Source organism: Hemiscyllium ocellatum, chromosome 3 (genome assembly GCF_020745735.1).
Source record: "Hemiscyllium ocellatum isolate sHemOce1 chromosome 3, sHemOce1.pat.X.cur, whole genome shotgun sequence".
Taxonomy (NCBI): domain Eukaryota; kingdom Metazoa; phylum Chordata; class Chondrichthyes; order Orectolobiformes; family Hemiscylliidae; genus Hemiscyllium; species Hemiscyllium ocellatum.
Window position 1 is genome coordinate 143,730,531 of NC_083403.1, and position 24,587 is coordinate 143,755,117.

The 24,587-nt window shown below is 41.4% G+C and overlaps 1 protein-coding gene across 5 annotated transcripts in view; it reads right to left on the bottom strand.

The window, feature by feature from the left end:
* The window catches only part of dtnba (dystrobrevin, beta a), a 540,419-nt gene that overhangs the window by 78,111 nt on the left and 437,721 nt on the right, over positions 1-24,587 (bottom strand). For all 5 annotated transcript variants that reach the window (XM_060822037.1, XM_060822040.1, XM_060822034.1 and 2 more), the window contains one exon: positions 7,428-7,587. In XM_060822037.1, coding sequence (XP_060678020.1) covers positions 7,428-7,587 — 160 coding nt within the window. The remainder of the gene's footprint in view (positions 1-7,427; positions 7,588-24,587) is intronic.

A 24,587-nucleotide genomic window follows, 5' to 3' on the forward strand; every position in this document is an offset into this window, starting at 1 on the left:
GAAAACACCATACAACCTTGTCACAGTGTCGACATGGATACCACCATTACATGTGGGCCACCTCCCACCATGTACTTGGCAGCTACTCATTATGTGGCCAACATTGTTATCTCATATGCTGCAGGCAAGGATGCCCTGAGGCATGGTACATTGGGGAGACTGAGTAGAAGCTACAGCGACAGAGGAAGGACACCACACAACAATCAGCAGACAGGAGCGTTCCCTCCCAGTTGGAGAACACTTCAGTGGTTGAGGACATTCGAACTTGGACCTTCCAGTGATCATCCTCCAAGGCGGACTTTGGGACAGGCAATAATGGAAAGTGGCCAAGCAGAGGCTGATAGCCAAGTTTGGTACCCATGGGAATGGCCTCAACCGGGACCTTGGGTTCATGTCACACTACAGGTGACCCCACTACACACACACCTACAGACTCATACTCACACAAGCTCTCTCTCATACCCTCACATATATAACCCCCACACTCACACACACACCCTCTCACAGGCTTCTACCCCTTTACAATCACACTTATACACATACACATATACACACTCTCTCATAGACACTCATATCCCCCTGCACACACACACACACCCACACACCCACACACCCACACACACACACACACACCCACACGCATATAAGTTTGCGGGGTGAATTTGTACCTGCAGAATTATATTTTGTTTTGCTCAAAAACTCTATGACTCCTTCCTCTGTCGCTGTAGCCTCTGCTCAGTCTCCCCAATGTACCATGCCTCAGGGCATCCTTGCCTGCAGCATATGAGATAATTCCCTTTTTTTAGATTAGATCAGTCTGAACATTGGGACACAGACAGCCTCACACAGGGCACCTCACACCTTCAATACATGATCCGGGCCAACGTAACACCTATTGTTAACGTTCACTTGAGAATGTAACTTTAAAAAAGTGCTGGGATTTGCATATAAAAGAACTTAAACCAACCTGATCATTCTAAAAGATGAGGGACTTAACAAACAATCCAGGTCTTTTTCAATATATTATTTCAATTACATCACACTGTAAACTTTTGCTATAAATTCTGTGTCTTACGATCTTATACCCACAACCACCTGATAAAGGAGCAGCGCTTTGAAAGCTAGTGCTTCCAAATAAACTTGTTGGACTAGAACCTGGTATTATATGATTTTTAACTTTGTCCACCTCAGCCCAACTCTGGCATGTCCAAGTCATGACTCCATAGCCTCACCTCTCACTATCTCTGAATCTGGTACAAGTTTACAACTCCTCCATTTTTACAACTCCACCGCATCTCCTCCACTTCCCGCTCCTCCGCCTTTGAGCCCCGCTCCTCCAACCGCCACCAAGACAGAACCCCACTGGTTCTCACCTACCACCCCACCAACCTCCGCATACAGCGTATCATCCGCCGTCATTTCCGCCACCTACAAACGGACCCCACCACCAGGGATATATTTCCCTCCCCTCCCCTATTAGCGTTCCGCAAAGACCACTCCCTTCGTGACTCCCTCGTCAGGTCCACTCCCCCCACCAACCCAACCTCTACTCCCGGCACCTTCCCCTGCAACCGCAGGAAATGTAAAACTTGCGCCCACACCTCCTCCCTCACTTCCCTCCAAGGCCCCAAGGGATCCTTCCATATCCGCCACAAGTTCACCTGCACCTCCACACACATCATCTATTGCATCCGCTGCACCCAATGTGGCCTCCTCTATATTGGGGAGACGGGCCGCCTACTTGCGGAACGCTTCAGGGAACACCGCTGGGACGCCCGGACCAACCAACCCAACCACCCCGTGGCTCAACACTTAACTCTCCCTCCCACTCCACCGAGGACATGCAGGTCCTTGGACTCCTCCACCGGCAGAACATAACAACACGACGGCTGGAGGAGGAGCGCCTCATCTTCCGCCTGGGAACCCTCCAACCACAAGGAATGAACTCAGATTTCTCCAGTTTCCTCATTTCCCCTCCCCCCACCTTGTCTCAGTCAGTTCCCTCAACTCAGCACCGCCCTCCTAACCTGCAATCTTCTTCCTGACCTCTCCGCCCCCACCCCACTCCGGCCTATCACCCTCACCTTGACCTCCTTCCACCTATCGCATCTCCATCACCCCTCCCCCAAGTCCCTCCTCCCTACCTTTTATCTGAGCCTGCCTGGCACATTCCCCTCATTCCTGATGAAGGGCTCTGGCCCGAAACGTCGAATTTCCTGTTCCTTGGATGCTGCCTAACCTGCTGTGCTTTAACCAGCAACACCTTTTCAACCCCTCCATTTTAGCCTGTGCCAGTTATGCTGTCCGACACATCCTCGTTTCTAATTGCCCCTTCATTGGCTGAACTTCCGCCTTTATGTTCCTCCATAATCCCACCTGTTTGAAAAAACTTTCAGGCATTAGGCCAAAAGTTTCCTTCTATGTTTTAGTGTTAAATTTAACTTCAAAACATCTTGAAGAAGGCATTTCACGGATTTCTACAAATTATCCTTTGAAGCTGCTGTAGAAGAGTAAGTTGTCGTTGTTATAACAATGTACAAAACCAAAGAGACACAAATAATTCTCTGAGCTTAAAATAATTACCAATGCTGGGAAAAATATCCTCCCTACACTAACACTTCTAAATCAAAATCAATTAACAACTAAAGTGCTCCTTTAAATGTTCTTCTGAGGATTCAGTTATCAGCACTAAGTTGGTACAATCAAATCTCAGTTCGGTTTCTACTCCATGTTCACAAGTGGCATCTGCAGTGGGACACACCGACTCATAGTGGTCAAAGCCAAGGATGTTAGTCGGTTTTTGTTCCCTGTTGCTGAAGCTGAGGGAACAGTAATATTCTTGAGCTGCTCTTTCAAGCATAGACTAGGATTTGAGCTGCTTTGTATTACTTCGGACCATATTCTACAGTGCAAATTTTCTGCAATTAATCTCATACTTTAAACATTGATGCTCATCAAAATCACAAATACCAATTGGCAAACCATGCCCATCATAATGGACAAAGCAGGTGCTGCATTAATATATCCACTTCGGCTTCATCTTTCTTGTGAAAAGTAGGGAGACAGAGTTTTTCAGTAATTATCACGTCTAAAATGTTGCAACTCAGCATTTTAAAAGGTCTGGATAATGTCTGTAATATGCTTTTCTCAAATTAAAATAAAATAATCACAAGAAGAAAGTTACTTAATGTGTATGTGACATTTGACCTTTTAGGCCAGAACATAATCTTCAATGTTATTAAAAATATTAATGAGGAAATGAAAAAGTTTTCATGTATGGCAGATCAAGTTCTGAAAACAAAACAGATTTAACCGGACCAATTACTATTCCCAGTGGTTGCTTTCAAACTTGCATCGTGCCAGAAGGACTCAGCGGCATGAAACCACATCTACGAACCAAAACCGACTCACTAATCAACAATTCAGGATCTGCTAGATTCTGTCCAAATTGGCTTCATTAAGACACCAACAGAAGAGTTTAATGTTAGAGGAAAGCTGATAATTGTTGTCTTCAGCATAAAGGCAACACAGGAACAGGAGTAGGCCATTCAGCCCATTGAGTATGTCCTGTCATTCTATTTCATGGATAATTTTTTTTTGACTTTGGTTGCCCTGGAGCCTTCTCCTACAGGAGGCTGGGCCCTGTGTATCTCCAACCCCGCTCCGTCTCTGCTAGCTGCACTGGAAGACCAGCCTGGACCCCATCGATTGATTTCCAGTGCTGGAGGAGGGGGCGGGAGCAGCCCAGTGTGACTGTCTCCAACTGAGAGGCAACAGATGTGAAAGTGATGGCGTTGGTGACAGTGGGAAGGAAACACATTGCCTGGAACCAGGGACAATGTCGAATGATGGCAACTGGAGGAGCAGGGAGGGTGAAATCGACTGAAAGATGAACTTTTAAAGCTGTTTCAGTTTTAGTAATATCAATTTAAGATTAATTTATTCAACATTGTACCATTTATACAATTTACTCAGTAATTTATTCTGTAATTCAAGATGGTGCTGGAATGTGGTGACATTATCCACTTCTCTCTGTACCGAGGTACAAGTGACAATTTTAAATAAATTTAAACCTATTATCTCCTCAATGCCACCTTTTTGCACTATCTTCATATCCCTTCAGCTCAATAGTCTCCTGAAACATCTTTGTTGAGAACCTGCTCAATGACTGAGCTTCCACAGCCCTCTGGGGTACTAGAACTAGAATCCCTACAGTGTGTACACATGCCCTTTGGCCCAATAAGTTCACACCGACCTTCTGAAGAGTATTCCACCCAAAGCCATTCCCCACCCCATTACCATGACCAACCAACACATTCCTGAAAACTGGGCAATTTAGCATGACCAATTCACACTAACCTGCAAATCTTTGGACTGTGGGAGGAACCCAGAGCACTTGGAGGAAACCCACGCAGACATGGAGAGAATGTGCAAACTCCACACAATCAGTTGCCCGAGGCTGGAATCAAACCCAGGTCCTTGATGCAGTGAGGGTTAGAGAATTCTGAAGATTCACAGCTCTGTTCTCTTGTCATCTTCATTTTAAATGGCCTATTGCATACCCTGAGGTAACGTTACTTGGTTCTAGAGTCAATAGTGAGGGGATTATCTTATCTACATTCCATGTCGTTCCCGATGAGATTTCTCTAAGTTTCAATAAGATCATCGCTGCACTTTTTGAAACCTCAGAAAATACAGAGCCTGTTTCCTCAGTTGAATGTTTAATTGTGTATGACACACAGGGATGTTAGCAGAAGGAAGTTGAACAGTACCAAAGGGTGAAATCCTCCAATGCTGGGGTCAGACAGATGAAGCCGGCTGTGGTCATTTGAAGCAAGTCAAAGAATTCAAAGCCCAGCCATTGACCCTTGACAATGAAAGCACAGGTACTGGGGGCTCCTCCAAATTCAAGATCTCAAAGACTGGCATCAACAAAAAGTAAACTCTATCAGCAATAACAATGATGCAGGCATAACATCATGGCACAGCCTGGGCTTTCTGTTCAAAGTGACGTTTAAATAATGTGTCTATCTTTACAAGGCTGAAGTCAGATGTGTGATAGAATACTGATCGTACCTGCGTAAGTGCTATAAGCTGTCAAAATGTTCAAATTCATGCAGAGTTGAGCATTTTGCTAGATCAATGTCCCTGCCAATGGCCCATCTCCTACTGGAATAGTAATCTACAGAATGCAAAAGAGCAGCTTTCCCAGGTTTAACAGCATCTCCCTCACCTGCAACCTCTGCTACCAAGTATGTTAGGAGCAATGATTTCAGGAGAATATTATTGCATTCACGTTTAGAACATAGAACATAGAACAGTACAGCACAGTACAGGCCCTTTGGCCCACGATGTTGTGCTGAACATTTATATTAATCTAAGATCAACCTAACCTACACACCCCTCAAGTTACTGCCATCCATGTTCTTGCCCAGCAGTCGCTTAATGTCCTTAATGTCTCTGATGCTACAACCACTGCTGGCAGCGCATTTCACACACCCACCACTCTCTGCTTAAAGAACCTACCTCTGACATCTCCCCTGTACCTTCTTCCAATCACCTTAAAATTATGACCCCTCACAACAACCACTTCTACCCTGGGGAAAAGTCTCTAGCTATCTACTCGATCTATGTTTCTCATTACCTTATACACCTCTATCAGATCATCTCTCTTCCTTCTTCTCTCCGTGTGGAAAGCCCTAGCTCACTCAACCTCTCTTCAGAAGACATGTCCTCCAGTCCAGGCAGCATCCTGCTAAATCTCCTTTTCACCCTCTCTAAAGCATCTACATCCTTCCTATAATGAGGTGACCAGAACTGGACACAAAATTCCAAGTGCGGTCTAACCAGCGTTTCATACAGCTGCAACAAAACCTCGCAGCTCTTAAACTCAATCCCCCGCTAATGAAAGCCAAAACAACATACGCCTTTTTAACAACACTATCAACTTGGGTGGCAACTTTGAGGGACTATGCACATGAACACCAAGATCTCTCTGTGCCTCTACACTGTCAAGAATCCTGTCTTTAACCCTGTATTTAGCATTCAAATTCAACCTTCCAAACTTGATTACTTTCCATTTATCCAGGTTGAACTCTTTCTTCCATTTATCAGCACACCTCTGCATCCTGTCAATGTCTTGCAGCCTGCAACAACCCTCGATACTATCTACAACACCACTGACCTTTGTGTCATCGGCAAACTTACTAACACGCCCTTCCACTTCTTCATCCAAGTCATTTATAAAAACTACAAACAGCAGAGGCCCAAGAACAGATCCCTGCAGGACACCACTGGTCACTGACCTCCAGGCAGAATATTTTCCACCCACTAGCACTTGCTGAGTTCTTTCAGGCAGCCAATTCTGTATCCAGACAGCCAAGTTTCCCTGTATTCCATACCTCCTCACTCTCTGAAAGAACCTACTGTAGGGAACCTTATCAAATGTCTTACTGAAATCCATATACACCACATTCACTGCTTGACCCTCATCAACTTGTCTCATCACATCCTCAAATAACTCAATAAGGCTTGTGAGGCATGACCTGCCCCTCACAGAGCCATGCTATCTTTAATCAAGCTATGTTTTTTCCATTTCTATTGCCAAGTCACACATCATCCTGACATTGAGACTGTTCCCTGGGCCAGTACCCTGTAATGCCCCAAGTGATATCATTGGGGATGCACTATCACACCAAGGACTGTCATAGAACAGAGAAAGAGACCACTCAGTAGGCAATCAGGAGTGGATGATTACAAACAGGACAGCACACCTCTTAAAAATATCTTTTTCTTAAAAACTGCAAACTATCAAATAGTTAATATAAATATCTGTCACTTCTGACAGGTGGTGTGGGAAGCATATTGAAATAAGGATGAGGAAATTATGATTTTGTGTGAAGTCAACTATTAACATACTTTAAAATATTGACTGTAGTTTCAATGCAGTCATTTTTTCCTTTACTGGGAGAAAGCTATTCCCAGAAAGGTAATGGTCTTATCTCAATAATGGTTAGTAACAGCCAAGAGTGAAGTAGTAAACCGAGCTATCAAACACATTAATGCTCAAGTAATGATGGAAATACATTGGACAATCTATGATAGCATTATGTTTTTTTGTTCCCTTTAGAATCCTGCTATCTGATGCCCATTTTTTAACTGGAATTAAATTGTTTTTGTTATACATTCTTGCACATTGGTCCTCTTTTTGCAAGATCACAGCTAAGGCCACAAATTCTTATACCTTCACATGTAACTGGTTTTGGGTGGCTTTCCACTACAGATATAAATAATATTAAAAATTACTGCCTTATAACCAGCAAAAAAAAAATGCTTGAAAATACCTTTCTGCATTTTTCATGGCAAAAATGTGGGTGTGGGATAGTGAATTCACTAGGCAACTAGCATTGGTCAAGATGCCTGCTTACCCTGTGCAAACGCTTCCTGCACATCCCCTCCAACTCCAGATAGCGAGTCTTGAGGTCCATGAGTCGGTGTGGAGCAAGCAGACGTGGATCTGACTGGCATTGGCATGGAACGACTGGCACTATGGCTGGGTGATGAATGAGGAGAGCCAGCTGCTTGAGCCTATCCAATGAGAAAACAGAACAATCTCCATTTTAAACTCAGTTTGTACCATTTTATACACAAAAGATGCAAATAGTCATCACCCTTTTCCAAAACAATTCGCCCAGTAACACTACAAAGAAAACAACAATTAGATGATTATCTTCATTCTCCAACCAATCCAAATTCATTAAAGTGAAATTTAAAGAGCTTGTCAGATATTACTTGTTAATATTCTTGATGTGCAAAGATCTGCCTGAACATATGGTGTAACACGCAGAATTATTATTGATGGTTATTTAGCCTAACTTGCAGAATCACAGACACAGCAAAACAAAATCCAGAAACTACCTCTCCTTCCAACATTTGAATGAGCAACCACATCATGAATGGAGCTTGAGATCTCCAAACTCTAAAAAGTCAGCCACCTGTTTTGTATTTTGTTACATTTTGATTATGACAAAAATAGATTCACTAATCATGTTTCATGCCAAATATGTCTAAATGAAATCATCCATGTTCCATTAAAATGTGAGGAAAACCCTGCCTTGTATAATTCTGGCAGCTACAGCCCTCTTTAGGCCTCACATGTTAGTGTTCTGGTGCAGGAGGTTTTGTTACTCTTTAGCATTTGAAGCACAAACATCAGAGCTAAGAAGTCCATTAATTCTGTTTGTGGAACCAGGCTAATAGCCTTTCTTAGGCATTAATAGAACCACAGAAAAAGCGATTGCAAGGCTGTCTCATGGCAACGGCCTGAAAGACCCACTTTGTCAATATATTCTCAGCCTCAGGCATATGGAAATAGGCCAGGTAGCAGATGGCTAGCGGGTACAATTAGTCTCATTTTGCTGTGGCAGACTGAAATGGAATAGCTAATAATTCTGCTCACCTTTCACCGTGAGTACTGATAGACTTAACAGTTACTTGTTGCTACTAAATGCTCTTGCTGATTGAACGGTTTATCATGAAGTGGCCACAATGTGCAGAGAGACTTTAAAAGGAATAAGCAGAGGTGACCTACTGTATTAAATATTGAGGTTTTTAATACAACTCTTCGGGGTCGTGGTATCACTTCTGCACCATAAAAGAGAAATTTATACCTGTCTTTTTCTCTCAGGAAACATGAAAAGCTGTTGAAAACTACCTATAGTGAGAATAGTTATTGCTTATAGAAAGCCCAAATCACTTGATGCTAAGTTAAGTTAGTACTAAAAAATACACAATGTTAACTCACCACTAAAATGGGAGAACGTGTTTGAAAGTGTCAATAAATTGCTTTAATGGAAAGTAAATCATTGATAATAAAATACTGTGAGACCTACTGAGTAAAATCTTTCAGAATCAACAGTGGACTACTTCTGAATAAGTCTTGTTTAAGGACTTTGTAAAGCATTAGTATTCTTCATGGAACATGACTGCATCAAGGACAGAAGATGTAGTAGCCCTTGCCACACACCCTAAAGCCACAACAATTGCAACAAAAACCAAAGAAAACATATATCTGCACACACTAAGCTACACATTCAAACACAAGTCAGACAGTGAATGCTAAAGGCTACAATCTAAATAGGGTGGGGTACAGGTGTACAGTACAAACTCTTTTTGACACTTAATCCACCTGAATCTTTAAACACTCTTAGGTACTCGATACTTAGCTAACTTTCAGCATGTTGGTCTTTCAGGACAGTCGACTGAATATACAATTGATCATAATTCTTCAGAGATTAAGATGGGAAAATAAGAATCAATCAGAATACATGTTCAAGTTAGTCATTTCGCTGAAAATGTCAAAACAGAGAATTAGCTCTGACACCTGTCTCCCTGTAACAAACAATATGTTAACTCTTACAAATGAAGAATTGTCAATGATGAATGAGCTGTTCACAAGAAGCATTAAAGATCAAGTGGTGCCAAAAACCTCAATTTTACCAACATGGCAGTAATTTGTATCCACAGACTCTAAAGGTTCAGTCACAGGAGCTTACATTTGTTTGAAATTTTCAGCTACACTGCAAAGTGCTGGCATTATGTTGACAAAACAATGTAAGATAGACTGCATCATTCTGCATGCCATCGCTCAGATGAGATGTCAAACCAAGGCCCTGTCTTCCATGTTCTGGTGGATTAGATTGAAGTTAATGATCCCGAGATTATAATCAGAAGAATGATGGATTCCTCTAGTGCCTTGGCCAAGATTTTCATTGAATTAACATCATTGAAAGCAATTTTGAATTGGCTCATTTATCTCATCAGAGATTGTAAAAAATATTGTTGTTTATGTACACAACGACAATGATTCCACATCAAAATAATTTGTGACACAGGAAGGACTGACGGCAGAACAGAATTGCCAGATGCTGAGGTACTCATTTGAGCTGGTGTGCCCAGCAGCGACATCATCCTGAGGCAGTCACACATTGGGCTTGAAGTCAGAATGCCCAGTACTTGTTTACTGAGCCTTCTCAGGAGAACCCAGGACTGGGACTGCATTCTCACGGCAGTCACAGGAAGGTCAACAAGGAACTTCTGAAGGCATCGTTTAAGTGTTATGATCTTGAGAGTGAGTGCTGGGAGAAGCTTGTGCCAGGCACAATATAACAAATAAAGGAGAGACTGCTTCAAAAGCAACCGAACATCAGGGATAGAGTGAAACTGCACCGAAAGAAAATCCCAGGCTACTACCAGATCCAAAAATTCAATAATCTGGAATGTCATATTCTACCTGCAGGAGATTCTGCAAGGCTCAGATCTGTCTTAGTGATCACACATTACTCACCAGAACCCCACCATATACATGCGGATGGCAGACAATATCAAGAAAGCTTAACAATGTCTCCACTTCCTCAGGAGAATAAGGAAATTCAGCATGTCCACAACAACTCTGACCAATTTTTATAGATGCACCATAGAAGGGATCCTATCCGGATGCATCAGTGTGTGGTATGGCAACTGCCCTGACCAAGACCTCAAGAAACTACAGGAGGCAAGAACACAGTTCACTCAATTACGTAAACCAACCTTCCATCCATTGACTCCGTCTACACTTCCCGCTGCCTCAGGAAAGCAGCTAACATCATCAAAGACCCCTCCCATCCCAGTAAAACTCTCTTTCTCCTTTTCTGTTGGGCAGAAGTTACAAAAGTTGAAATGTATGTACAAAAAGAATCTAGATCAACTTCTTCCCGCTGTAATCAGACTTTGAATGGACCTCTTTAATGGTAATTCTGATCTCTCTCTCTATACCTTCTCTGTGGCTCTCTCAGGATACAAAACTGACTTGAAGGTAGGAGACAGACGGTGGTGGTGGAGGGTTGCCTTGCGGACTGGAGGCCTATGACCAGTGGAGTGCCACAAGGATCGGTGCTGGGTCCACTACTTTTTGTCATTTATATAAATGATTTGGATGTGAACATTGGAGGTATAGTTATTAAGTTTGCAGATGACACCAAACTTGGTGGTGTAATGGACAGTGAAGAAGGTGAGCTCACAGCACAATGGAATCTTGATCAGATGGCCTAATGGACTGAGGAATAGCAGGTGGAGTTTAATTTAGATAAATGTGTGGTGCTGCAGTTTGGAAAGGCAAATTAGGGCGGACTTATACACTGAATCGTAATGTCCTGGGGAGTGTTGCTGAACAAAGACACCTTGGAGTGCAGGTTCATAGTTTCTTGACAGTGAAGTCATAGATAGATAGGATAGTGAAGGAGGTGTATGGCACACTTGCCTTCATTGGTCAATACACTGAGCATAGGGGTTGGGAGGTCATGTTGTGACTGTATTGGACATTGGTTAGGCCACTTTTGGAATAGTGTGTTCAAATCTGGTCCCCCTGCCATAGGAAATATGCTGTCAAACTTGAAAGGGTTCAGAGAAGATTTACAAGGATGTTGCCAGGGTTAGAGGGTTTGAGCTACAGCGAGAGTCTGAATAGGCTGGGGCTGCTTTCCCTGTAACATCAGGCACCGACGAGTGACCTTATAGAGTTTTATAAAATCATGAGGGGGATGGATACGTAAATAGATAAGGTCTTCTTTCGCAGGATTGGGGAATCCAAAACTAGAGACAGTATAGGTTTAGAGTGAGAGGGGAAACATTTAAAAGGACAAACTTTTCACAAAGAGGGTGGTGTGAGTATGGAATGTACTACTAGAGGAAGTGGTGGACGGTGGTACAATTACAACATTTAAAAACCCTTTAAATAGGAAGGGTTTAGAGAGATATGGCAAGTGCTGGCAAATGGGACTAGATGAATTGAGGGTATCTGGTCGGCATGGCTAAGTTGGACCAAGGGGTCTGCTCCCATGCTATGGCTCTCTGGCTGTGACACTGTACTCTGCACTCTGTTCTGCTACCCTGATGCAATTTGACGGGTACGATCTGTCTGTATAGCTCACAAAACAACACTTTTCACTGTCTCTCAGTACATGTGACAACAATTAAACAAACTCAAATGGTGAACAGGAAATAAACTACTACTAAAAAGGAGACCTTTCTTCAAATTACTGAACATTATATAGAACATTACATCTTGGGCAGTTCACCGAAGGATTATTTGGACATGACTGGGAGTCACAATAACTGGGCATTTAGATTGAAAATGATTCACCATCTGCCTCCTGTGTGATCTGACTCCTCAATCCGAGTTTCGAGCATTAGTTGATTGCGATGCAGAAGCTGAAAGTGATGAGCTTTAAAAGAGTGAGGAACAGATAGACCCAGAATTTCTATTCAAGGGGGTAATTTACAAACAGGGAATGGTTTGTTAACATGGGTGAGCCACTGTAGTTCTTTCCTTTACAATCTTGAACCATATCAAGGGATCCCATTGTAAATTTATCTAATGTTGCTCAAGATAATAAGATTAAAAAGAAATTGCAGCCCATGCATTTTTGATGGAACATGTTGCTGTGGTTTCCTCTCAGCATCACTTTAACTGTCTGCATGGTAAACTCTCAGCTTTTCATGTTGTCATACATGAATAATGGAGCTTAACCTCCTCGAACATCAATAACTTCTCTTCAAAACAATAAGGCCTTTTTGCATTATTTCAAGATACGCTTTTTCCAATACAGTTTAGTTATCATCAGAGTACTTTCTGCTTAGACAAGCAATGATGCCTCACAGAAATTAGATTTTGTTCTACCTGAGAGATCTTGGATTGATCATCCCATCCAGAATATCAAACCTAATTTTCACACTTGCATTATTAAGTTAATTGGATACAGGCCATAATACTCAATCTATCTGTCAAGGCAAGTCAGATGGTGTAGACAAAAACAGTCAAACACTGCAAACTCATAAATTCAACATCCTGCAGCCCTTCACAATTGAAATCAAAGCCAATTCCTTTCTGTGGTTAAAGATTTGCTACCATTGCATACTGAAGGCAGCCCTAGAGCCACCCAAACTTTACTATCTATTGGACAGTGCAATCTGCCATTGTGTCGACATTCCTGCAGCAGCTACCCAGATTACCAGTTTAACTAGCAGTTGTTGGAGGATGGCTCCATGACGTCAACACAAGTTATGGTTCTATTTTTTCCCTTTTGCTTTTATCACTAAGCTGTAGCAATGCATGCATTATTCATAAATCCAAGTACAGCAGGAAAAGCTTAACTAGGGGATTAAATATCTCAAGCAGTCATCCGTCACTTTGCCCAGCTGTTGAGTGCCTGCCTACTCAATGTTACCTTTCATCACCATTCCAAACTGAGTAAACTTTAGACAAGAATGAACCACATCAATGGGAAATTTAACAACATTGTTGTTACTGCCTTTGTGAATTTTAAAAACACAAGACGGATGGCAAGGAGGGGATGGGATGGGGTGAAATTTCCTTGTGAATTCTCCCACATCCACCTTCATTTTGTTTTTGCAGGAATTCATGGCTTCGCTGTCAAAGCTGCACTGGAAATCTGGGCGAGGTCTAGAAATGTCGACCCATCATCTCCAAACTTTAAAGAAAATGCCTTGAAACCAAAGTGGCGTTTAGAAACAATCTACTGTAATTAACTATGCATTGGGAAGAAATGGCAGGACTGAAATTATTCTCAGGTAGTGAGTGTTTTGAACGTTTAAGTTGTGGATGTCAAATTATCTCTGAAGCTTTTAGTGCTAAACATGGAGCTTTTCATGTATAAGGTCATTGGGTTCAGGTAGCAAACAAACACTGGTTAAGAGCAAATCCTGAAATAGCAATGTTTTAACTAATTCAGCCACCGTGGTCACAGACTCTTATTCAGCACAACTTATAGTCGAACATTGTATTTTGGGATTTGACAGTGCTTTTGCTTTTAAAATGAAAGTAATCTTCACCTTTCCAAATTTGTTGTTTGGAACCTTTGGGAAGGTGATGGGAGAAAGCTTTATTTTGGGGGAGGATAGAAAAGGTGAGGAGATTTGCAGCAATCTGGAAACATTTAAGAGAATATGTGAACGTTGGGCCATATGTGCTTGGGGGGGGGGGGGGGGGGGGGGGGGGGGAGTGATGGTGGTGGGGGAGAAATACATTAAAAAATCCAAATTAATCAAGTCAAAGAATTGGAAAAATATCTGGAGGGCAACTGCAGGATTTGAAGTGTTAAAACAACAGCCAGAACTCAAACTTACACAGGACCTTTAACATAGTGAAACATCTCTTAGTGTTCCATAGGGGGATAATTAAGCAACATGGAGCACATAAGGAAACATTAGGGCAAGTGACCAATAAAATAAAAGGTCAGTGGTAGTTTTTTAAGAAGGATTTTTGAGGAGAAAAGAGAGATAGACAAGCAAAAGAGTGTGAGGAGCAAAACTGTGCACTTAGAGTACAGCTGCCGAAAGAGGAAGGTCATGACCCTAAGTGAGCTAGAATTTGGGTATTGAAGGCAGTGAAGACCACTGTGGAACTTCGACAAAATGCTCACAGCATTCCCCTAAACCCATTCCCACTGATCTCATTGAAGGGGTGCAACACCTTTAAAACCTGGAAATTGGGTCACAGTGGGAGAGAGTGAGGGAAGCAGTGATTTCAGAGCTAGGCAGCGAAATGCATGGCTTCAAGTGCTGAAGTATTAACACTGCGAGTGTGAGAGACACCAGAATGAAAAGAGGACAGAGGCCTTGGGGGTTTGAGAGGCTGGAGGAAATGACTGAAATAGAGAAGGACAAGCCATTGAAAGTTATGAAAACAAATTTGAAAGTTGAGCCATTGCCAGATTGTATCCAATATATGCTGTACAACAGCCACCTCATTTTCTGCTTGGAGACTCTACAGCCTTCTGCACTCAATATCAAGTTCAACAATTTGAGGGCTTGAGACCCTTCTCCCCTGTCCTTGTCCCCAACTCTCACACACCAAACTTTGTTATCACATGGTCTGTTGTTACATACAACCCATTGTTAGTTACTAACAGTCCCCATTAATAGCTATTCATTCCCCAGGCTGATTGTTATTCATTCCTCCATCTGTCCTCTGTCCTTCTCTCTCTTTGGGCTCTACCTCCACCTATCACTTACTCTTTACCCCCTCCCTCCACCCTATTTTCTGCATAAAAAAACAACTTATTTCTCACTACCATTAGTTCTGAGGAAGGGCCACTAGACCCAAAACATTAACTCTGATTTCTCTCACAGATGATGCCAGACCTGCTGAGATTTTCCACCAATTTCTGTTTTTATGCCTAATACAGGTCAGCAAGGAAAGGACTGACTGGGAAACAGGACTTGAGATGTGATTGGGCTTTTGGATGAGCTCAAGTTTATATAAAGTGGAAGGTGGGAAACTAGCCAGGAGTGGGTTGGAGTCATCAATAAGCCACTGTTCCTTATGTTCAGTTAATTGGTGGGAACTAGGCATTTTAAACATAATTACACAGCTTCTTCTTATAGAAACAGCTTTATATTTCCAAATAAAAACCAGAAATTCAAACATCAAAGGGATTACTGATGGCCTGTAAGGTAAATGAGTAAATTAGGAGGTGGTAGTTAAAACTAGATTTTGACTTGTAGACAACACTTTAGTTATCTCTACAGGGTGGCACTACTTTTGGTCTTTCACTCCTTCAGCAAATGGATAGCGTTAACAAGTTTAATTAGCAGTAAATTAAAACAATGTGGCATATAGGAAAGATTCAGTGAAGAATTCAACAAGAGAAAACTCTGAAATATTACTGAAGTTTTATTGACTTTATAAATTCTGCCATTAAAATAATTAACATAAAGCAAAGTAAAACTAAAGTGTGAATAGCGCAGTAATTACATTATTTCAACCATGAATGTATTTGGATGTTAGCACAAGAATAACTTTGGAATTATTTCCTGTTTCTCTACTTGTAACTAATATCTGGTTGGACAGAAAAATGCAAGTTATCAGCGATTTAAAAATACTGCAAAATATAGGCAATTAAAAGATCTGATGGATTTTTTTGTGTTTATTTAATTTTTTTTGAAGTGATAGTTAAAAACAATAATTTATTAAACAATAAATTTTTCACGTAGCCTTGAATTTAGGTTTTTGTTTATGAATCAAGAACCTAGCTATCTTTCATTTCTGTTTTAGCTTTTAAATAACTAAAACTTGAGGGGTGGGGGCGGGGAAGGTGTTGTTAAAGCAATCCCTGTGCTTTTCCCCAAACAGTCAGCTGTGATTGAGCAAAGGGTTCAACTGTCAACTCACAGAGTGATTGTGGCACAGAATAAAGCCATTGAAGTCCATGTCAAGCGTCAGTAGAACCTTTAAGTTCCATTATCCACTTAGCACCATATCTCAGCAAGTTCCTTCAAATACCTTTCCAATTTACTTTTGGAATTATTGGCCACCTCCTGTTCTACCACCCTTGTAGGCAGTCAGCTCCAGATCATTACCAATTCCTTCCACATCAAATCATCTCTTGGTCAAAACCTTAAATCTGTGTCTCGTAGCCTTCAGACACTCTTCTGCTGCAACAGCTTATGTCACCAAACTCTGTCACAATCTTTATATCTCCATCAAATCTTCCCTGAAATTCCACTCTCTCTGACCCAACCCTGTACTTAGAATCCCACATCCCTGCAACTATTCTGGCAGATATAGAGTCATAGAGGTATACAGCATGGAAACAGGCCTTCTGGTCCAACTTTGTCCATGCCGACCAGTAATCCCAACCTAATCTAGTCCCATTTCCCAGCATTTGGCCCATATCCCTTTAAATCCTTCCTATTCATATACCCATCCAAATCCTCTGTCTTCTACCTTTGAGCCAGTTCTGTATCCAAATGGCTAGTTCTCCCTGTATTCCATGAGATCTAACCTTGCTAACCCAGTTTCCCATGGGGAACCTTGTCAAATGCTTTACTGAAGGCTGTTGTAATTGTACCAGCCTCCACCACTTCCTCTGGCAGCTCATTCCATACACGTACCACCCTCTGCGTGCAAATGTTGCCCCTTTAGGTCCCTTTTATATCTTTCCCCTTTCACCCTAAACCTATGCTTTCTAGTTCTGGACTCCCCCACCCCAGGGAAAAGACTTTGTTTATTTCTCCCATTCATGACCCTCATGATTTTATAAACCTCAGGTCACCCCTCAGCCTCCGACACTCCAGGGAAAACAGCCCCAGCCTGTTCAGCCTCTCCCTATAGCTCAATTCCTCCAACCATGGCAACAACCTTGTAAATCTTTTCTGAACCCTTTCAAGTTTCACAACATCCTTCTGATAGGAAGGAGACCAGAGTTGGAGGCAATATTCCAAAAGTGGTCTAACCAATATCCTGTATAGCTGCAACATGACCTCCTAACTCAATATTTTGACCAATAAAAGAAAGCATATCAAACACCTTCTTGAACAGTTCAGCAACACTCCCGAGGACCTTACCATTAAGCGTATAAATCCTATTCTAATTTGCTGTTCCAAAATGCAGCAGCCATGTTTATCTAAATTAAACTCCATCTGCCACTTCCCTGTCAACTGGCCCATCTGATCAAGATCCCATTGCACTCCATGGCAACTTTCTTCACTGTCCACTACACCTCCAATTTTGATGTCATCTGCAAACTTACTAATTATACCTCTTCTGTTCACATCCAAATCATTTGTATAAATGATGAAAAGTCGTGGACCCAGCATCGATCCTTTTGGCACTCCACTGGTCACAGGCCTCCAGTCTGAAAAACAACCCTCCACCACCATCCTCTGTCTTCTACCTTTGAGCCAGTTCTGTATCCAAATGGCTAGTTCTCCCTGTATTCCATGAGATCTAACCTTGCTAACCCAGTTTCCCATGGGGAACCTTGTCAAATGCTTTACTGAAGTTCTCCCCAGCACTCTCTATATGGACCCTTACAACCTTCCTAATATACAATGCCCTGAACTGGACACAGTACTCCTGTTGTGATCAAAGAAGTCTTTTTAAATTTCAATAGAAGTTGCTTGCTTTTGCAGTTTACACCTTTATGAAGCCGAGATCTCATATGCTTTGCTAACTATTCACGCTACATTCAGGATTGTTACAAATGTCCCTGGGCGCTCTCATGAATGGCTCTTCCTGAAACTTCTGTTGAAATACATCACCTCTCAGTTCTCAGTATTAAATGGTATCTGCCACATGTGTGTGCACCACGCTGCTTGACTGTTCATGTCATATTGCAGACAACTGGTGTCTTCCTCATGACTGAAACTCCTCCATGTTTGGTATCGCCAAGAAATTTTGAAATCGTATTCTCCAATATAAAAATCACTGATAACAATTAATAAAGTGGAACTAGCACTGTTGGAGAATACCACTGTCTACCATCCTTCAGTCTAAAGCACAACCTTGGACCAAGACTTTTTAAATCCAAACTAACATTGACTCTCCTACCTCATCAGCCTCAGGATTGTTCATGCACCTTTTTAACTCAATGTTTCGTCCAACTATTTCTGAAAGTTCTGACAGGCAGCTTTGGTTTTTGAACCCTTCATCCTTTGTTGAATGCACTGAGCCTTTTGCTAAAACATGTCCTTAAACATTGTCTGAATTCCATTCACTTTCCTTTCTCTATAAATAGTTGGTTCCACCTCACTCTTTGGCTCATTCTCCAGTCAGTCCATTGGGGTGATAATGGATTAGTAATAGTGATAATATCACAAGACGAGGAATTCAGGGGTCTGGGCTAAGGACAAGGGATCAAATACCACCATGGCATCTGGTGGACTGTAAAACTTAATCAATAAGTCTGGAATATAAAGTAAGTGATGCCAAGAAACAATCAGCAATTGTTGTAAAAACTCACCTGGCTCACTAATATCCTGGAAATCTGCCCTTCTTATTTGGTCTGGCCTACATATGATTTCAGATCCACAAGAACTGACCTCTGAAATGGCCAAACAGTTCACTCAGTTCAGGGACAATTAGGAATGGGGTCATTTAGAATGGGGACAACTAATTCTGGCCTGGTTAACAATACCAGTATTCCACGAACGAACAAGAATTGTTAGTTCTATTCCAATTTAGAAGCTCTACATTAGATTGTTCCCTGTTTGTCTCCATTACTCATCTCAATTTTATATACAATGCTCCTTCATACCCAAGTAATCCCCAGAGATACTCAGTTGCCAGCACCAGATCCAACAAAGTCTGCTTTCCTGATTGAACTGAAGGAAGTTCTCCTGATTACATTTCAGAAATTTCTACCCTTCCTAACTCTTTAATCTTAACAATAATCTTAATCCTTATTAATATTTTGATAATCAAAGTGCTCCAATATCATCACATGACAGTTCTTCACATAGATGTGATCCTCTGTCATTCTCTGTCTCACTATCTGTTGGCCTATTGAATGATCCAGTAACTGGGTCACACCACTTCTGCTTTTTAACTTCCATCCTTGCCCCCATGAACATTCCTGCTATCCAATACAATTACGCCTTCCTGAATTGATTCTGTCAGCACTCAATCCTTTTCCCTTTCCAATCTGTTCTCAATACTTTGTAAATCTGAATACATCTTCCAATCGCACCATTTTAAACTATGTTCCTTTTGTTGCCACTGTGTCACCTTTTTTTTAAACCATGTAATTATTTACTCATTTTGTATGCTCACATCCATATAGTTTAAATCTGTTTATGACACTGAAATTCTTCCTCATCCATTTCAATCTAATATTATACTATTTTCTTCACTAATACTGTCTAACACTGACTTTAAGGAGAAAGTGAGGTCTGCAGATGCTGGAGTATCAGAGCTGAAAATGTGTTGCTGGGAAAGCGCAGCAGGTCAGGCAGCATCCAAGGAACAGGAAATTCGACGTTTCGGGCATAAGCCCTTCATCAGGAATGAGGAAAGTCATTCCTGATGAAGGGCTTATGCCCGAAACGTCGAATCTCCTGTCCCTTGGATGCTGCCTGATCTGCTGCGCTTTCCCAGCAACACATTTTTAACACTGACTTTATGCAACTTATCATTTTCTATATGTTGGTGTCCATCTTGAGTACTCCCTTTACGTCTTCCCTAACCTATGGTCGATGCAACAGACATCTTAAATATAAAGCAGACATTTTCACAGAACCATATTAACTTAAAAAAAAAGCCAGTTTGGACAAAAGGTCATGATGACAAATGTTGTTCCATAATTTTATTAGAAACCAAGTTGCATCTTTCCGTGTGATCTGGGATATGAGCTGCTTCTCTCAGACTACTCTTCCTTTTTAAAAGAATGAAAAGATCTCAGGAATATTTCTCCCAATAACCTGCTCAATATTTATAACAGATTAACTTATCATTTAATATTTTCAATTTCATTGGGCTATGTTGACTGCACTTCAAAACAGAACTAACTGAATGCACAGCACTTGGGAACAAGCTGAGATCATGAAAATGTTACCTACATGCATTTTTCCTCCCTAGGCATTGTCGGTTGACCCACAGCAGGTGGAGTGCAGCAGTTCAAGAAGGCAGCTCATCCCCACCTTCTCAAGGGGCAACTAGGGATGGGCAATAAATGCTGGGCCCAGCCAGTGACACCCACATCTCATGAGTGAACTAAGAAAAAAAATGTTTCATTCAAGGGTCGCAGTAATTGTTCTGAGTTGCAAATGCATTGATTTGAGACAATGTAAAATATCTTTCGTACTCTTGATATCTCCGGCTCACAGAAAACTAACATAAATGGTAAGTACCACTCCATCAATGTGAAAATTCATGACAATTATACCCTTTGGAGCAGAATATTACAAAGTAGTTCAAGATGTAGGCATTAGTTGCTTCCCAGCTGTATCCACTCTAAATCAGCTGTAGACTAAACTCAGGATGGGAGTGCTGCCTATCACTCCGTCACTGCCATGTTTCAGTTTAGTCAGCAATTGGTTTCTGAGAAATGAATGTCACTCCATAATCCCACGGAATTACCTGAACCTCAGGGAGAGCTCTGTGTGAACTGGACGGTGTTGATATTTGGAACCTCTGATCACTTTCTTTACATATTAATATATTAATCCCATTCCCCAAGAGAATGGAACTTTAAGAAACTGCTGAGTGCGATTATAGGATCAGCGTTTAGTATATTAGAAAATATGGAATCAAGGCAAATTATTAGTTGTGTAAAAGGACATCTAATCAGGCAGCAGAAAAAACAAATAAGGAATATTTTATAATTAGAAGATTTATTTGAGTAGTTTATAATTGGCTAGGATTTTGTCAGCCCAACGTGGGGCAGATCTATCTGGATCATAAATGAATACAGTCAGGGTTTCACAGTGATTTCGGGTCTTGGTCATGGAGCTCCTGCCCATTGTGGAGTTGCCAGTCTCCTCATCTTGTCAACTCCTAGAGAGGTAGCACTGCACTCACCAGCACCTCAGGATTATCCAGGGATCTCACACCAACGCTGAGGAACGGCAGAAGGTCGAGAGTGGAGTCAGGAGAGTACAGTGCTAACAGGTTGGAGACAAAGGCTTTCACCCCCCGTCTCCCTGAATTAGTCAACAGAGTTTTCTGGGCGGCTACCAGAGGGGTCAGAAACATGCACCCTCTAAATACTCCCTGAATCACCATAAAATCTCAGGGAGCTCAGGGATAACAAGTACCAACTGGCCCCATGACCTTTCCTACCTGCCTATCTTCTTTTCCACCTACCCATACCGCCCTCCTCCCTGACCTATCATCTCCACCCCCACCCCTACTCACCTATTGTACCCTATGCTACTTTCTCCCCAGCCCCACCCACTTTCCATTCATCTCTCCACCCTTCAGGCACTCTGCCTCTATTCCTGATGAAGGGCTTTTGCCCGAAAAGTCGATTTTACTGCTCCTCGGATGCTGCCTGAACTGCTGTGCTTTTCCAGCACTACTAATCCAGAATCTGGCTCACTAATGAGCTTCGTCGATGTCCCACTTTCAGAGTCCAGCCCCTTACACCCTCCAACTCAATCATTGCCATCATGTTCTTCAGTTAGCCCCTCGAGCTAACAATGCAAACGTACACATACAGAATCTCTCAGAGAACACTGGTGACATTGGCATACCTGTACTATTTTCCTCAGGACCACTGTGAACAATTGACGACTTAAATTCTGAGCTACGTGCTCATAAATTCACAGTCTGTTTTTGAGTCAATTCCCACAAAAATGCTGGTGTGTGAGAGGGAGCAGAACTAACAGCCATTTTCACGCCTGTTCAAAGTGTACATCAGGCAAGGACAGGGCAGACATGGCCTTAGTGTTCTCCATGATCAATCAGCCTGCTGAAGCTGACTATCAATGCATACCAGTGAATAAGACAGCCAGAGAGCATCTAATGCTCATTGAACAGCAGCCTTGTTCAATGTCTTTATGAGGGGAGGAGACAGTAGTTGCATCTTGCCAATGTGCAAATCTGATGAGTATTTCACACCACCTAATTAGACCAGAACATGGCTTCTTTAAGAATGATAGTGCTGACAGAAAGTACATGTGGGAACAATCACATTTGAATGCTACGTTATGCTGCATTTTCTTTATGAGAAGGGAACACAGACTAATTCCAGATATTTTCTACCTCCTGGCATTCAGGCAACCACTCTCACATGTGGTGCGACTCATTCCTTTTCTCACAAATTGCAGCTCAGTTAAAGAAACATTTACAGCAAAGTACTTAGCTGCTGATAAAATTTCTTTCAAGTTCTATACATTACCAATATATTTTGTTTGATAAACAGCATGGTCTCTTTAGAGTCTGCTGCCACATTTCTGAATTAACCTTAAATTAGTATAATTCTGAGTTGAAGCTATTGGAGGAATACTCCATGTATGGACTGGCAAATGTTCCTTTTGGGTTACTGTATTCATTTCCAAACCTGGTCAAAAATTATTTTAATGAATGTTAACTGCCACAAAGCCACCAGTAATCTAGAAATTGCAAATAAGCCAGAAATCTGTCCTCCTCTCTGCTGGTGTTGAATTTCTAATACAACACAAAAACATTTAAAAGTTACCGGCAGTTACTGACGAAAAATCCCAGTTTTGGAAAATTGAGCATTTTTCATGTGGATCCAACAGTGAGGCAGCATTCATGCAACTAAACAAGCATCTACTGCCAATTTTAAAATACTTTCCAATCCAACATCTGAGACTGTGCAAATCACCAACAAAATAAAAGCTGAATCAAAGTGCCAATGTTTAAACAGTCTGCTATTCCACCAATATTTCAATCATGAGGATGTAATTTTGAGAAAACTAATCAATTATCTAGCACAGACGTATGTCTTATTACAAGTTTCTGTCAAAGTAGAACTGAAAAAATTGTTTTGCACTTAATTTGAAAGGGCATTTTAAAATCAGTTTTCAAATTTGGACACTGGTGAAATATCACTGTGACTTATGACTGTTATTCGTGCTATGAATGTGAGCCACAGATGCACAGTTGATGTTTTAAGTTGTCTTTTCAAAAAGCTTACACTGGATATCAAGATAGGGTAGTTCAGAATGGATTCAAGTTCACATTATCTGGATATTCCAAAGCGTTCATAATGAATTTATTGCTTTGAACTGCAATCTTTCATGGACAAAATATGGTGACAAAAAACTTGTCCCAAGTTCTATAAATAAGGTGAACTGGACATTCTACATTATGTAGGTAATATATAATCTCAGCACAAGATATGGTTAAGCTGTTTCTTTCTGTTTTCCACATGGTACAGCAGTCACCAAGCTGACTTCTTTAGTAAAATGCTTTGCCTCATGTTAGATCAACAGCTCCATCTAGGGTTTGACACTTAGCAGACCTAGAGGTGAACTGGTCATTATTAAGAACAAACAGGGATTCCAGCAAACAAGTGTGGGCAGAGATTCAAGAACACTCATTTGGTAAGATTATTCTTCCATTGTTAAATTTATTTCATGAGAAATGAGTGTTTAAAGCAAAAGATTTATTAGAACATTTTCATTTTATTTGCTTGTGACTTTAATACATTTATTTTGATATGCATCAGCTGACTGTTCAGCCCATTGTCAAATACAATTAAACAGCAAAATGAAAATAATGGAAAAAATGCAATCAAAATCCCATTTTATTCCAAAAAAACAAACAGGTTTAACACAAATACAAATCTTAACGCCGCTGTTAGACAATAGCAAAACAAAATCAAAACAACATGAAACAAAATAAAGAATTTGCAGAGTTTTATAAGTGAGCACTATCACCTCATCTGGAGTGCTGTGGTGGAGACATGGGCCAAATGCGATGAAAGGCCTGACACTTTAATTGGTTCAAAATGAATCAAAGGCTAAAGTTGTTCACCCTGCCCCATAGATCTGTGAGGATCCAAGGGAAGAGTAAGGGGTGAGGGAGTTGCAAAGCCACACTAGCTGCAATTTCCATCATTGACGCAACTGAAGTTTATGGGGTTAAGGATGATTTTTAAAATATACGCAGCAATGTTGGCTTCCTACTCTAATTAGAATATTTTTGGAGTTACATCTGCCCAAAAGGCGTATTCCTGGGTAGGTGACTAGTCAAGAGAAGTAGGGTGCAGAGTTTCCTACATGGATCACTGGAAATTTATAGAAAACTTAGCAGGCTGAATTAAAAACATTTCAAGGTCACT